General features: G+C 55.9%; 1 protein-coding gene across 3 annotated transcripts in view; it reads left to right on the top strand.

Moving 5' to 3' along the window:
• The window catches only part of SLC38A10 (solute carrier family 38 member 10), a 29647-nt gene that overhangs the window by 8318 nt on the left and 5701 nt on the right, over positions 1 to 15628 (top strand). For all 3 annotated transcript variants that reach the window (XM_015645985.3, XM_015645984.3, XM_015645986.3), the window contains 5 exons: positions 1778 to 1880; positions 2527 to 2709; positions 4336 to 4447; positions 4626 to 4732; positions 9564 to 9717. In XM_015645985.3, the coding sequence (XP_015501471.1) occupies positions 1778 to 1880; positions 2527 to 2709; positions 4336 to 4447; positions 4626 to 4732; positions 9564 to 9717 (659 nt within the window). The remainder of the gene's footprint in view (positions 1 to 1777; positions 1881 to 2526; positions 2710 to 4335; positions 4448 to 4625; positions 4733 to 9563; positions 9718 to 15628) is intronic.

The raw sequence follows: 15628 nt of genomic DNA, 5'->3' as shown, positions 1-15628 counted from the left end.
AGATCCAAATCATCATTTCCCACTTACTGGCTCTCTTGGCAGCTCAGATCCTACCCCAGCACACTCCAGGCTTGCTGTTTAATGTCTCCATTACAACTGGCAAAGGGAATTGTGTTCTCTTGCAGCTTTACCTTGTTACAAATCCCTTTTATTTTTTTTATTTTTTTTCCTTATGGAAGCCACACAGTACCCAGCACAATTTTCCTGGGAATTGGAAATGCAGGGAAATGGTTTGGTCTGGATTTGTGTGTACCTAAATATGGGCTCCATGGCAGCACTTTTGTGGCAAACCCAATCTAAAGCAGTGTGTTTTTTCCAAATATCAGGAAAATACCCTGTCCCCAGCCCAGACAATATTTATATATATATTTTTTTATTTCTTTTCATCTCTCTCTTCTCTCTTTTTCTCTCTCTACCTGCCTTCTATATATTCTGTTCCTCTCTTTCTATGTAGTTTACCTCTATAGTCTCAGCTGGGTAGATTTAATTTTGCTAACCTCTGAATCACCTTTTTAACCATCCCACACACTGCAGAGCCTCCCTGTTTCCCTCTTTTTTCCTTCCCAAGCCTGAATGTTTGGCTGGACCCTTCCCTTGGAGGCTGAAGGCCAGAATGTAGCTGGAGGTGGCTGTGGAGAGGGCAGGGAGGGATCTGAAATGGAGAAATTCCCAGGGCAGCCAGTCTCCTCATTCCCAGGAGGGAATCCCAAATCCCAGGGCAGCCAGTCTCCTCATTCCCAGGGAGGAATCCCAAATCCCAGACAAGCCAGTCTCCTCATTCCCAGGGAGGAATCCCAAATCCCAGACAAGCCAGTCTCCTCATTCCCAGGGAGGAATCCCAAATCCCAGGGCAGCCAGTCTCCTCATTCCCAGGGAGGAATCCCAAATCCCAGGGCAGCCAGTCTCCTCATTCCCAGGGAGGAATCCCAAATCCCAGGGCAGCCAGCTGTGCTCCCTGCTGGTGGCTCCAGCCCTGGTGTCCTGGAGCCTGAGATGCTTGGCCTCCCTTGGGATTAAGGGTTAAGGACCTTTCTTTGGCCTCAGCCTGACACAATTCCTGGGAATGGCTTGGTGCCCTCTGGAGCTGGGGATATCCCTTCCCATCTCTCTGCACGCTCCCCCCTCTTCTCCCGAGAGTTCCAGGATGCAGCCCCTAGAATTAAACTAACAAGAGGTTAATGAGTGCTAAAATATGCACCTGATGTCACAAAGGACATTCCCCACTCCTTCCAAGGCTGTAAATACCCCAAATCCCAGGGAGTTGGCACTCCTGGCTTTCTGTGAAGTGAGCTGAAGTAGGACAGGCGCTGGGCTGGGGTTTGTTTGTTTAACTTTTCCTTCAGACAGTGGGATGCTCCAACCTTCTTCCCGCTTTTCCTCTGTAAACACTGTGTTGCTTTAATTATCAGCACGGAGAGCTCCAAGAACAATAATCTCTGGCGCTGGGGCTGGCCCCGAGCCACCCGCGGCCCCGGGAACAAACGGTCATTCATGTTGCAACCCTCTCTGAACCCAAATGTTTACATCACACGTTTCTCTCCACGTGGTGGGGTGGGGAGAGCAGGAATATTTTTGCAACACTTAAAAGTTATGAGTGTTCTGAAATCTCTTGGCATTAGCAGTATAAATTGTGGAATAGCAGCAGGTGTTTATGCTCCAGAGGGGGAAGGTGTCAGGGATTCGTTGCTGCTGGGCTGAAGTAGGGAACGGGCTGGGATTGGGGGTTTTCTCCCGTTTTTCTTGCAAGTTTCCTTAAATATTTTTACCCTTTTTACAGTCAGGTCTTGCCTACTTACGACAGCTTGGATGAGCCGTCTGTCAAAATCATGAGCTCCATATTCGCTTCTTCCCTAAACGTGGTCACCACCTTTTACATCATGGTAGGAACTTCCCCTTCCCTTCCCTTGCCAGAAATCTGGAGGGGCCACAGGGATGAGGATTTATCTACAGCTGGGGCTGGTTTCTGCTATCTGTATTTATTCTGACAGATAAGTCATCGTGCTGAAAGCAGAGTTGGGTGGGAGGTGATGAACCCAAGAGCACAGGGGGCATTGGGAGAATCCAGGATTTCAGAGTAGCACGTTTCCTTGGATGGAGACAGAATGCAAGCCCAGCTCTTCCCGGGCCCAGCCTGGAGCTGGGGCTGCTACCCAGAGTTTGGGAGAGCTTTTTCCAGCCTGTTGTGAAGGAAGTTACGCCTCATAAGGCAGCAGTTAATAAAACTGGGTTAATAATTCCTGAGGAGAGCCACGGCCCATGAGCCAGGCTGCTGCAGGGAATGGTGACAGCCCCTCTTTGGAGAGGGACAATCCATGGGGCTGGCAGCAAGCAAAGTGTGTCCTATAGGAAAACCCCTGCATTTGATGAGAAACTTCCTTTTAGGCAGTTCCCACTCTTGATTAACGACCTGTCCCAGGTTTTGGGGTGCTGGGGCTGCTGGCAGGTTGCAGTGGAGGGAGCTCCGATGGGAGCTCACTGTCCTGCCCTGCTGTGAGGAGCAGGTGTGAACCCCACTCCCCTCCCCAGGTGGGCTTCTTTGGCTACGTGAGTTACACCGAGGCCATTGCTGGGAACGTCCTGATGAACTTCCCTTCCAACGTGGTGACGGAGATGATCCGGGTGGGATTCATGATGTCGGTGGCAGTGGGGTTCCCCATGATGATCCTGCCCTGCAGACAGGCGCTGAACACCCTGCTCTTTGAGCAGCAGGTAAGATCCCAGGGCTGCCTCGGTGTGAAACTTGATTTTTGAAGGGTTTTTGTGACTCTTTATTGGGCCCCAAACCTGCCTTGTCTCCGTGAGACTCTGGTGATAATGGCACGTGGCAGGTACTTGCTGTCCAGAGGGACAAAGCCTCACCTCCCATAAAAACCTCAGTGCCCAGGGTGTGGTGACAGTGCAGCAGGGGCCTGTGGCCATGCTCTAGATCCTGCTCTGCTCAGTGGTCAATCCCTGGCACTTGTTGGTTCGTGTCCTCTCTGCAGAGGGATTCCATGGGCCAAAGGGCTGGAGTTCCCAGTGGAAAGCCCATGTCCCGTGCCTGCTGCTCCCTGCTCTGCTGGGGATTCCAGCTCTGGCACAGACACATGACACAGCTCAGAGCCAAGGTGGTTCTTTCCCTCAGAAAGAGGGAGAAATGAGCTTTTGGAAGCAGCGGAGCCTCCTCATTTCCTGCTGCTCCAGCTGCTGTCCTTTTGCTGGCCAACTCATTGAGCTCCTGTTCCCAGCCTCGGAGCCCAGCCCAGCCCCGTTTCTTCTTGCTTCCTTGTGTGCCTGCTCATTCCTGCTGCATTATTCTCAGGCAGCACCTTTGTCAGCAGCCCTGGAGCAGCCCTTTCCCCTGCGGGTTCGGATGTCCCCTTCCTCCAGCGCCTCCCGGGCTGCGGTGCCGGCCCGGTGCGGGGGCGGGCAGTGGGATATGGGATACAGCCCTCTCCCACACGTTCCACCTTTCCCAGGGCCAGCTCCTCAGCCAGCCTTTGTGACTGAAGCTGGTCTGTCTGCTGGAGACTGTGAGTCCCTTGTGGCAGTGGCGCGTTCTCCTCTGTGCATTGTGCGCACGGAGCGCGCCGATGGGATTCAGCAAATAACAGTGAGAGATTGTGGGAATGTTCTGAGGCCTTTGTGTATCCGCATAAATAGAAACCTCTTAGGCAGGAAATAAAACTTGAGCAATTTATAGCTCTAAATCCTGCCACTTCTGCCTGTGAGAAGCCCCCGGCTCTTTTCTCACGTTGGGAAGGCCTGAGGATGGGGGCAGACGGTCGGTGAGAGCCAGCGGGTGCAGGGGAGGAAGCGCTGGAAACACTTGGGAACACTTTGGATCTCGCCTGGGCTCGGGCTCGTGGCTGGCTGGGCTCTGAAGGTGTCGCTTTGCCTTCCTCTCCCATCTGTGCAGCAGCAGAGATGGGATCCGCCGGGTCTGCAGGGCACGCTGGGGCCTCTGCCTTCCACACCTCCCACTCGGGAGGTGGGATGGGATGGGAAGCAGAGGGCCTTTGGAATTCCTCCAGCAGCTGCCCAGCAGCACCCATCCTCCCCTGCCTTCTCCCTGGGGTGTCTCCCAGTCAGAGGAGCTGCTCCTGTGGCAGCAGGAATGGCCCTGCTCCCAGAGCTGCTGGGGAACACCTCTCCCTAGCACAGCCAGAGCTCTTCCCCCTCCTCCTGCACCCCCGAGCTCCTTCCTCCTGCCCTCGCCCTTGGGCTGCTCCCCGAGTCCCTGCACGGGGACTGGAGCATTGCTGAGGGGGTTGCTGGGGGGCTGAGGGATTTGCTGAGGGTCTGGGGACTGCGATACTAGAGCTAACCTCTCCCCCTCCACCCTTGCCCTCCCAGCAGAAGGACGGCACCTTCGCTGCCGGGGGCTACATGCCCCCGCTCCGGTTCAAAGCCCTGACGCTGGCTGTTGTGTTTGGAACCATGGTCGGAGGCATCATGATCCCGAATGGTGAGTGGGGAGCTGGGAACAAGGGCTGCCTGCTTTCTCTGGTCTCTGTTATTTGTTTTCCTGGCTGGGGCGACCAGACTCACACCCCATCCTGCCCGGGGGCTCTGGCAGCTGTCCCGTGCTGCTGCTCTGGCACTCCTGGAAAAGAACTTTGCTGACTTTTCCTCTTCTTCCCCAGTGGAAACAGTCCTGGGCCTGACAGGTGCGACCATGGGAAGCCTCATTTGTTTCATCTGCCCAGCTCTTATTTACAAGAAGATCCACAAGAATGCGCTTTGTTCACAGGTCAGTGCTGATGCTGCTTGACATCCCCCTAAGCCCTCTGCAGAGCCTGGGAACGTGCTTCATTTGGCTGCAGCACAGAAACTGCTCAGCACCTCCTCCAGCCTCCCCCTCCAGTCTGCCCAGTACAGGTGGGAGCTGTTCTGGGTGTGTGTCCACCACTTAGGGACGCACAGACAGTGGCAGAGCTGCTGGCCCAAGCTAGAAGACCAGCTCTTTTTGTCCCTCCAGCAGCAAGAGAAACAGTCATTTTGTGCATAAAATGCTGCTTCCAGTCCTCCTCCTGGTGGGATTCAGGTTTTGGATCCTCAGAAGAGGAAATCCAGGCAGCCTGTAAAACCTTAAAGCCTCACATCCCGACCTGCCTGGGCTGGGTAAAACAAACAGGGCTCCACGATGTGGTTTGTGCTGCCGACCCTCAGCTTTCTGCTTTCAACCAAAATAATAGTAAAAAGGAACACACACATAGAGGTGTTGCTTCAGGAATTGATTTTCTGAGGGATTGGGGTCGTTCAGAGGCTGTTAGGAGTTTAACTTTTCCTTTTGCTCCAGTTTGAATTGGCCTCCTCAGGGACCGAAACAAAGTGGCTCTTTGCTGGGCTTGATCTCTCTGCTCCTGCAAATACCGTGGGCTGAAATTAACAGGTTTTGGGGGTTTTTTCCTGACAATAATTTAACCCACTGCCTTTTTCACAGGCCTCTGTCTCCAACATTCCCAGTCAGGACAGTGCTGGGTTGGGAGGAAGGTTTTGGGCACAGTGCGGAGTCAGCAGGGGAGAGCAGCACGTTTTTGTGGGGCCCACAGAACTGGTGGCTTGTTCTGTGCTTAATGACTTGTGGCTTTGCAAACCTACGTGAATTTTTTAAGCAGGGTGTGTTTTTTTTCTTCCCTGTGCTTTCCCTGACACAAGGAAATAGTCCAACTTTCCAGCTTTCACTCTGAATTCTGACACTTAGCTCCGAAGTTCTTTGAGTGAAACCCCGAGCAGGAGTCTGAATGCCAGCCTGGGTTTTTCAGGGAAACAAAGAGCACTTTCAAGAATTGCTCTCTATTCCGGCTGAGCCAGAGTGTTTCCCTGCAGTGCCTCGAGGCTGCACTCAGGACAGGCTGAGCTCTCAGCCCGGCTGCTCGGGGTGGGACACTGGGGCTCTCACAATGCCTGACCCCAAACCCGGTCACGAGGCTGAGGGAGATGTTTGTCCTGCAGAAATCCCCACAAAGGAGGAAGGGCTTATCTAAAGCATCAGGCCCCGGGTTACCTCTGGAGGGGCTGGCAGCAAGCTGTCCAGCCTTCCCTGAGTGATCCATTGCCTGTCAGGTTTGCATTCCTGCTTGGAGCGAGGACACACCTGCCCGCCCTGCTCAGCACCTCCCCGCCTGCACAGCCCAACTCGGAGCCCACCCTCTCCTCCTCCCTCCAGGTCTTTGCAAAGGCTCATTTATTCTTTCCCTGGAGCTCTGTCTTTGGTCTCCTCCTTCATTCCTGCTCTCCTTTGATCAGGTGCTCCACTCCATCAAAGTCAGCTCCTGAGGAAGGTGGCGGGCGGGGGGAGAGGAGCCAGCCCTGGGCTCAGCTGTCCTTCTCCTCCTGTCCCTGTCCAAGCAGCCTGCATGGACGTTCTCCCTCCTTCCCTGCAGCAGCTTTAGCCTCCTTCAGAGCAGCAAACCTCAGTGCCAGCTTTTACACTTCTCTGGGTTATCTTGGCTCTTGTGCTGCTGAGAACTGGCTGCTTTTATCTGGCACCCAGCAGCGTCCAGTGTTGGGCGGGTGGTGACATGGAAGGCCAGGTTTTTACAGGAGATGGTGCAAACTGAGGCTACGAAACAGGGATTTTGCACTAAAAGTAGTGAAGAGGATTTCAGGTGGGGGAGGAAAATGGGCAGATGTTTGCTGGCCAGCAAAGGGCTTCTCCTGAGGAGCTGGGATGGATTGGAGCTGCTGCTCAGCCAGGCTGGGCTGGGAGTGCCCTGGTTGGAAGGGTTAGGTTGGGAAGGCAGATCCCAGAGCAGTTAAAAAGCCTGGAGTCAGGCACAGTGCTGTGAGTGAAGCAGGGAGAGTGTTCCCTTTCTTGTGGTTAAGCATCTGTTCCTGTAAAGGTCTGCATCCCGCTGCTCCCCGGGAGCCCTGGCTTTGGCAGGGCTGCCGCAGGGCGTGTGGGGGTCTGTGAACAGAGTGTGTAACTGCCAGAGGAAGGTGTTGCCTTCCCAGTGTTGACACAAGCTTGTCCGAGAGGCCCCTCCTAGGGAGGCCGGAGTTGCTGTTGTCCCACTTGGGGAAGAGGAGCTGCCCGAGGTCAGGAAGTGACCCCTTGGCTCGTTCCTGCGCGGGTGGAAAAGAGATTCCCTCTGCCCTTCCCTGGCAGCGCAGGGGCCAGCACGCCTTCCCCAGCAGCACATCAGGGGTGGGGTACAGCCCCCCAAACACGGCATCTCCGAGGGGGGAGCCGACAGCGACCGGGGCTCTGCATTCCTTCACCATGACTCCAGCCCTCGGAGCTCGGTGTCCAGGAGGACGGGGATGGCATCACACCACACAAACACGGCGTGTTTGCTCCCTGTGGCTGCAGGACGAGGGCTGAGCTGATGGCTCTGCTGTGCAGAGTTGGAGTCATCATCTTCTGGGAGGAAGGAGGGCCGAGGGAGCGCGACCTGCCGAGGAAACGGCCGCGTAAATTTCCTGTCCTGAGTTCCTGGCCGTGCTCGGAACGTGGCTCCCGGGAGATGGGCCCTGCCATGCTGAGCTGCCCCGGGGCTGTGCACGGCCTCTCACCCTGTCCATGCTGAGAGCAGCTTCTGCAGAAAGGTCTCCGTGGGATCTCTGGGTCTGGGGGAGATCATTCCCGTGGGCTCAGCAGTGCCTTGCAGTGCTGAGCTCCCCTCGCTCCAGGATCTTTGGATGCCGTGGGGATTGGTGGCTCCTCTGCCTGGGTTGGTTCCTTGAGCACCCAAGTCCTTGCAGCCCTCACTCCAGTTCCTTCGGTTGCCTTGGTGGTCCCCTGAGTGCAAACCGCCTGCTTTTCCATGCCATAAGCATCTCCATGGAATTAAGCCAAATCATGGCCCTCTTTATTCTGTTTTTCAGCTGGGGAGGGGGTAGGTGAGGAGGGGGGAGCTGGGTGAGGGCAGCTCAGGGACAGCCCAGCCTGTCCCCGACTGCCACGTATGCCCGTACCCGCTGCTCCGGGAGCTCGCAGCTGAACTCCAAATGTGCAACAATCAAAGGGGTTTCAGCCCGAGCCATTTGAGCCCCTGGTTCCCCACTAAGATAAGAAACAACAAAAATCCTTTTAAAGCATTTCATGTTTTCAGCCGTTTCCTACAGTTCCCTCCTCTCCCACGTTGCTCCTGGTTCCTGTGGCACCAGAATAGATCCTCTTTGTGGAAACGCTCTTCCTCTCCGCTGTTGTTTCTGGAAGGTGCCAGAACAGCCTCCCAGGCACAAAATGCATTTGTGCCGGGGCTGTGGGTTGTGGGAGGGGAGGAAGTGGAGCAGCTCGAGCCCAGAGCAGTGGTGCAGGACCTGCTGACTCGACGTTTGCCCGGGGGGTGGATGGCAGGATATCTGCTCTTTGTGCACCCCGGGCAAGGCAGGCAGCACATTCTGCTCCTGTTTCCTCTGCAGCAGCTCTAAGGTCTGGCCTCTGCTCCTTGGCCATGCTGCCCCTGATCCAGAGCTGCTCCCCGTCCCGCCAGCCTTTTCCTTCCGAAGGCGTCGGGCTGTCTGCGGGGTGTGCTGGGAACGGGCCCTCGGGGGTCTCCTGGGCCCAGCTCTGACCACGCTGCTCCCATTTCTGGGTGACCTCCCTCGGCACGAGGCGGGTGAGGAAAGCATCGGCCCCTCCTCCCCCTCTGGAAGTGCCAATGTTTTAATTCCTCCTTCCAATTTCACCTCTCCCCTTGATTTGCAGTTTCCTGGCAGCTTCCAGTGGTAGAAGTGCTCCCTGTGGCCGTTCCTGTTTTTCCCCACGCTGAGAAGCATCTTCTTGTTGTGCTTTTTGTGAACTGGGGTGTAAATCTGCACACTGAGGGTTGGGAGTCCTGGAATCATGGAATGGTTTGGGCTGGGAGGGATTAAAGCTCATCCAGTTCCACCTCCTGCCATGGGCGAGGACACCTTCCACTAGACCAGGTTGTCCAAGTGCCATCAAACACTTCCTGTGACTCATGTGGAATTAGATCCTTTTAGATCAATTTGTCATCACATAACAAGCTGTAAAAATTCTTCTGTTGCTCATCACTTTCTCCTTTTTGAGGTAGAGAAATTCCAGGAGCCCTTCCCTTCACGGGATCCAGATTCCATCCTTCTATTTTTATCCTGTTTGATCTTAGCTTTCTGGGAATTAGGGAGTCATTTCTCAGCAGCTTCTTGAGCCCTGGGACCAGGACCTGTGTGTGGACATGTTACCCTTGCTTTCAAAAACCAGGGTTTTTTTGAGCAGCTCCCTGGAATGGTTGGGGGCTGTAACCAGGCCAAGCTCCTCTGTGCTCAGGCAGACCCAAATTTGTGGAATTCTCATGCTGGGAATACCAGGAAATGTGTCTTTGCAGCAGGACTTGTGTATTTTCCTACCCCTGTGTCCTCTCCACTCACTCCACTCACTTCTGAGCCTTTCAAAAGCCTCTCCAACAGCTTCCAGCCTCTGAAATTCCCATTCCCATGGCTCTGCACCCAAATATGAACCTCAGCCAGGAGCAACTGGCTTTCCTGACATTTCTCTGACATTTCTCTCCCTAACACGTGTCACTGTGCTGAGCTTGGAATGCTGTGCAGGCACCGTGGGGATGCTCCCCTTGGATTTCCTGTGCTCACTGTCCCTCTGGCACTTTGTGCAGATTATCCTGTGGATTGGGCTGGGAATGCTGGTGATCAGCACCTACACCACCCTGTCTGCCACCGAGGACACCCCTGTGAGGACAGAAGCAGTGGGCTTGGAGCACCTGGGCAGAGAGGAGAACAGAATTGACCAGGATTCGGTCAAACTTCCAGGTATGTGCTTGCTGGAGTTGGGTTTCCCAGCCCTGTTCTCAGCTTCACCTCTTAAAAAGAAGGAGAAGGTTTGGTTTTTTTCAAGTGTGGCCGAAGCAGGGTAATTTCCAGGCAGCTCTGTGCCTCTTCCCAGCTTCCTGGGCCCTTTTCCCAAGGAAAGCTGAACTTCTGTCTGCTGGAAAAGCGGCTGTGACCTCCAATGGTACTTTGTGGGAGTTGTTCTTTTGGGAAGGGAAAGGTGTGGTGCAGGCCTGGGATCCCCTGGAGGCACAGAGCAGGGATCCTTATTTGGGATGAGCACAGTGCCCTCCTGGCCCTGTTCTCCCCCTCTGCCAGCCCAAGGACCAGCCATCCATCACCCTGGAAGGTAAGGAAATTTATGGGAGCTGCCTCTTTTTTTGGTGCCGAGGGTATAAATTTGGACTCTGCTTTCGCTCTGACAAAGCCTGTGATTATGCCTCAGCTTTGTTTACTGGTTCTTGTTATTTATTATTTGTTTGCTGATGGAATTACGGCCGCTCCTCCCTTTCCCAGCTGCTCCGGAGCAAGGCCGTGGCGCGCAGGTGCCGCCTGACCCCGCGCTGCCCCTCGGCCCTGCCGCGTCCTGTTCCTTCGCTTCAGTTTTGTTTCCTTCTGCTCCTCTGGGGTTATTTTTTTTCTTTTTTTTTTTTTTTGTTCTTTGGAGGCCTTGAAATATCCTCACGGAGATTGAGAGCGGAAGGGAGAAAGGGGCTGGCTCTTCTGGAGATTATCCTCCCTCCTGGTTCTTGGCTGGGTTCCTGCCCGGCAGCTTGGAGCGTCTCCCACACCGGTGCTGCTGCCGATAACATTCACTCTGGGGTTGCTCCGTGGTGGAGTTTACTTGTGGTTTTTACTCGTGGCTTACTCAAGGCTGTGTGTGCCTTCCCGGGCACGCGGATCCCAGCAAAAGACGCTCCCAATCCCTTAATGGAGCCCTCAGCAGGGCCTGGAGGAGGGATGCGATTGAATTCTTCCGTCTTGGTTAATTTTGGAGCAGTAATGGCCAAAGAACAGCTGCTCCTTTCAGGAGGAATCGCTAATGACACGTGTTCTGACTGGGAAAATAAAAAATCCCATAAAACACGGTGTCCGCTGGAGTTTGCTGAATCGTCTCCCGTTCTCGGCGTGAGCCGGGGCGGTGGAGCGGGATGCCAGGCTCTGATCACCCGAGCGCTCCGCCGGCAGCAGCTCCGAGTGCTGCTGGATGAAATAATCCCAGCCGGGAGGAAGGCGGGTTTAGTGCTCCCGGGTCATAAAGTTCCCAGGGAGGAGCCGTGCAGTTCCGAGTGAAGCTCAGCTGTCCCTGAGGTCCCTTTGCCAGCGGGGGCTCCGTCCCTGGGGAGGAGGAAAGGGGGGAGATGGAGCCGAGCAGAGAAGGGGGACCAGGACCTGCAGGGTGGACGTGGGGCTGCCCGCGAGAGCCGCCGCTGCCATTCCTTGGATCCGTGCCTCCCTGTGCCTCTGCAGGATGTGGGCTTGACTAGCAATGAGAGGCGTTAAATGGTGCCCTTCATCCCCCGCCGCGGCTCCCCCTCGTCCTCACCCGCCTTGTTTTGCAGAGCAGGAGCTGCCGCCTGGAACGCGCTGCAGCAGCTGCATCCTGTCCTTCCAGGGGCGCAGGATGCGGGCTGCGCCGCCCCCGGCACCTGGGTGCCCTCCGGATGGGCCGAATTCCGCACTCGGGGCTGCAGCAGGATCCCACGGCTCCTCCCTGGGCACCGCTGCTGGGTGCTCAGCCCCTTCCCCGCAGGGCACAGGGTTCCCTGGCTGCGGGCTGCTGCTCCAGGCTCCTTTCCAGCCCTTTTCCTGGCTTCTTCCAGACCTCTTCTTCCAGGCACAAGGTGCATCAGTGCCTGTGGGTGAGAGGATGCTCAGCCCCCTCCCTGGGCACAGGCTTGCTCCGTGCCCTTTCCCGTGCTGCCCCATCCAAGGCAAACCGCAGGGCCTTTCCCCAGCGCTGCCTTCCCCGTCTGCCTCCTGCCTGTCAGCGTGTGAGAGGAGTTTTATTGGCCTCTTTGATGTTGTGGAGCCCAGAACTGGAGAGACTTTCATTAAAGCCCTGCCCCGTGGGCCCGGGGATTATGAATATTAGAACATTGGCCTTTTATGTGAACACGTATTGACCAGCGGCCTCGGAATCGTGTTTTTCCTAACGACACCCAAGTGCCCATTACAGCCCCAGCCTGTGGTGCTGGAGGTTTTACTGTCAGCAGCTCTTCGGGAAAGGGATAAAACCCCTTCCAGCCCAGTCCTGCCGCTCCGCGCCGCGGCTGCGCCTCTGTTAAAAGGTTGCTAAGCTGCCTCTGAAAGCTCAGGAAGGCAATTATCCATTTAAAAAAAAAGCTAAAAAAAAAAAAAAAAAAAAGCTAATTAGGCAATTTCTCTCCGTATTTAAAGCACCCTCGAGGGTCTCGGGGGGGATTAAGATTTTGTAATATTTTTCAGCTCCTTACTTGATCGTTGCTGCTTCATCTTCTCCCTGGCGTTGTGCAATGTTGGGTAACAAAGCCCTGATTCAGGCTCCTTGTGCAAGGGCCCTTTTCCCGGTGTGCCGGGCACCGAGCTCCGGCCATCCCGGTGTCCTGGGGCCTGGGGTGGGCTGTGTTACATGGACTGGGGCAAAATCTGGGGCTGCGTGTGGCGCGCGGCATCCCCGCATCCTCCGTCCCTGCATCCGTGTGCTCTGCCCCCCAAGAGCAGCCTGCCCGAGCCAGGCTGGGTCCCTGCCGGCCTTCCCAGCCGGAGCAGCCCCGGAGATGTGTGGAACGTGGCTCCTGCATCCTGCTTAGCTGCAGGAACAGCTTGGCTCCGCGGCGGCTCTCCCTGGTGCTTTGTGCGAGCGAGCTTTTAATAGTGCCTGTGACACAGAAAAGGAACCAGCAGCCTCTGGTAATTTGGGTTGGTTTTTACTGCTGGTGCGTCAGGAGACAACTGTGAACTAATTTCAGGGATGCCATTCCATAACCTTGTGAAATCTGGACCCGTTTCGGGGGAAGGGAGGGCTCCTGGAGGCGCAGCTGGGCTGGGGGCTCCCCGGGGAGGGCCAGGTCCTGCCCTGCTCCGGGTGCGGGGCTGCTCGGCACGTCCGGGGGCAGCGTTTGCCCCCAGCCCTCTGTCCCGCTTGTTCCGCTCCTTCTCCTTGGCACGAGCTCCTTATCAGGCGATGAAGGAATTTCAGCAGATCTGGAGCCACACTGGCACAAGCAGGTCGTGAACCCCGTGTCCCTGCTCAGCCCTGGGGTGACACCCTGGGGTGTGTGGTGTGTCCCGGAGCTCCTCGTGCTGTCCCCGAGGCTCCCCTGGACTGGGGGCGAGCACAACGAGGCCCATCCCGCTGCCTCTGCCCAGGGCAGGGGCTGTGGAGGCACATTGCAGCTCCGAGAGGCTGGAAGAGCGTGTGAGGAGGGATTTAGTGCCTGCCTGGGACCATTGCAACGATCCCAACCAGGAGCGGGGGGAGAGTGGAAGCTTTTAGGTTGCTAATCATGAAATTTTATGGCAGCCTGGAGAGGCTGTTGCCAAACCACAACACACCCAGGCACGCACACACACAAATCAGCTGCAGGACGCCCCGGCTTCCCCTCGTGTGAGCGGAGCTGCCGGAGAGCCGGGGGGTCAGAACAAACTCTCTCGGTGCTGCCTCACGCCCCGGCCTCTCCTTGGGAGCCAAAAAGCTTTTACAGCCTCTCAGGCCTTGCCTGTAAAGTCCAAGGCCGCTCATAAAACATGACGAGGAGCAGCGTTACTGGAAGACGCTCCAAAGGGACCTGGAGGGTGAGAAGAAAGACAGAACCCCAGCAAAACTCTTCCCTGCGAAGCACCCGGAGCCCCGGATGGATTTCCAGGCAGCCTGAGAGGTTGTTAATTCACGCCCTGATGATGAACTTAATTTTGTCTCCCGCTGAGCAAATGATGGCTTAGAGGCAGCTTGGCCTTATTGCGGCGTGGAGACTTTTGGGTTTGTGTTTTGTTTGTGTTTTGGGCTTTTCCTGCATTGTTTGCAGAGCGGGGAACGTGCCTCTGCCTGATTTATGATGGAAGCTGCCAGGGCCACTCCCGGAGCAGAGTGGGGCCTCCCCCGGCCCCTCGGGCTGCCCTGGGCCCACGGGGGGTTCACCTGCTGCTCTGGGCAGGGCAATTGCAGCCTTTAACTCCTCCGGTTCCTGCTGGCAAGGAAACCTTCCCCCCGTCTTCCTTCTTATTTCCTCCTCTCTTCCTTTTTATTTCCTTCTCCTTCCTTTTGATTCCTGCTTGAACGTCGTCTGGCTGCCTCGGCTCGTCGTTCCCATCCGCTGTGGGAACGGCCCTGCCTGTCTTGGGGTTCTCTGGATCCTCCGGTCCTCTCCGACCAGAGCCATCTCCCGCCTCCATGAACCAATTAACGAGGAACTTTCCTCCAATAGAGTAAATAATTTCTTGCATTGTGGCCAGGATTGAGCTGGGAACATCCGCAGCCGTGCCGAGCGCTCCCCTCCCCGGCCTCGGCCTCCCGCTTCCCAGGGCCCCTGGCCAGGGCTGGGCACTGGTTCCTGCAGCCCAGTTTTTCCTGAAAAGGAGGAGTGTCCTGCCCTGACTTGCTGAACCCTGGGAAGTCCCTCAATGGAGAGGGGGACCCTTGGGTACTAGACTCGAATTTCTCAGAAAATCCGAGTTCTTTTCCCCTCCCACCATCATTCCCAAAGCGAAGGAACGTGGAGAGGCGGCCAGCCCCACACACGTCCCTGCTCTGGGTGTGGAGCTCTGGGCTGCAGTCCGGGTTTCTGGAGAGCCTCAAGGTCCTGCTGGCACTGATCCCTCTGGGCCAGGAGTTTGTACTTAATTTTTTGTGAATTTTTGTTGTTCCCCCCCTTCCCCAGCTCAGGCAAGGCCCACGCAGCTGAAGTTGTGGCAATCCCTTCTTTCCCATGAGTTCATCTCGTAATAAATCGCACCAGCCCTGCGGAGGGGGAGGAGAAAATGGAAAGATGTTTATAGAATTAATTCCCCAAAGGAAATCACACGGGGGAGGGCAAAGGGGGGAAGAGTTGGGAATTTTTTTTTTTGTTACAGAAGATAGATTTTTTTTTTTAAGAGTTTGTTGGATGGAAAAAAATCTGCAGAACAACTTCACTGCTGGGAAACAATTCGATTTCCTTCTCTGCTGCTCTCCAAAGGAAGAGTTCACTCCCTGTGTGGGTTTTCTGCCACGCTGGGGGTGGAAGGGACCCTTCCCATCCCATGGAATGTGAGAAAGATTCCATGTGGAATATGCTGGTCATACCAGTGACTGGTTTGACTGGGATGTGTCTTCCAAAAACATTCCATCTCTTTGAGGGCAAGGGAGGGGGGGGAAACTCCCCTGTCTCCCTCAGGAGTTTCCCCTAATTAATGCCTGTTTAATCCCCCTCCTCAAAACTCCTGCGGGAAAAGGGAACCTCCCCACTCCTCGTCCGAGAGGTGTCTGGAGGGCTGTGGGAACACCCGGGCACTAAAAGGGGGAAAAAATAAAAATAAAGGAGGTTTTAAGAGGTTTCACAGCAAACAGCAGCGGGGAGGCGGGAGCTGGGCTGGACCCCAGCTGTGGTTCTGGTGTTGGGGGTTTCGGGGCTGGATCACAGCTCTGTCTCTTCCAGTGCCGGGGGATCCGGGTCTGGATTCCAGCTCGGTGTCTCCTGAAGCCGGGGGTCTGGGGCAGGGAGCCGGGGGGATGCTACCATCTGGTGGCACTGGCTCGCAGCAGCAGCCGGCTCCATCCCTGCTCCATCCCTGCTCCATCCCACCTCCATCCCTGCTCCATCCCTGCTCCATCCCTGCTCCATCCCTGCTCCATCCCTGCTCCATCCCACCTCCATCCCTGCTCCATCCCTGCTCCATCCCTGCTCCATCCCTGCTGCATCCCTGCTCCATCCCT

The sequence above is a fragment of the Parus major genome, chromosome 18, assembly GCF_001522545.3.
Source record: "Parus major isolate Abel chromosome 18, Parus_major1.1, whole genome shotgun sequence".
In the NCBI taxonomy this organism is placed as follows: domain Eukaryota; kingdom Metazoa; phylum Chordata; class Aves; order Passeriformes; family Paridae; genus Parus; species Parus major.
Note: the sequence above shows the minus strand (reverse complement) of the source record. Positions and strands in the feature narration are given on the sequence as shown.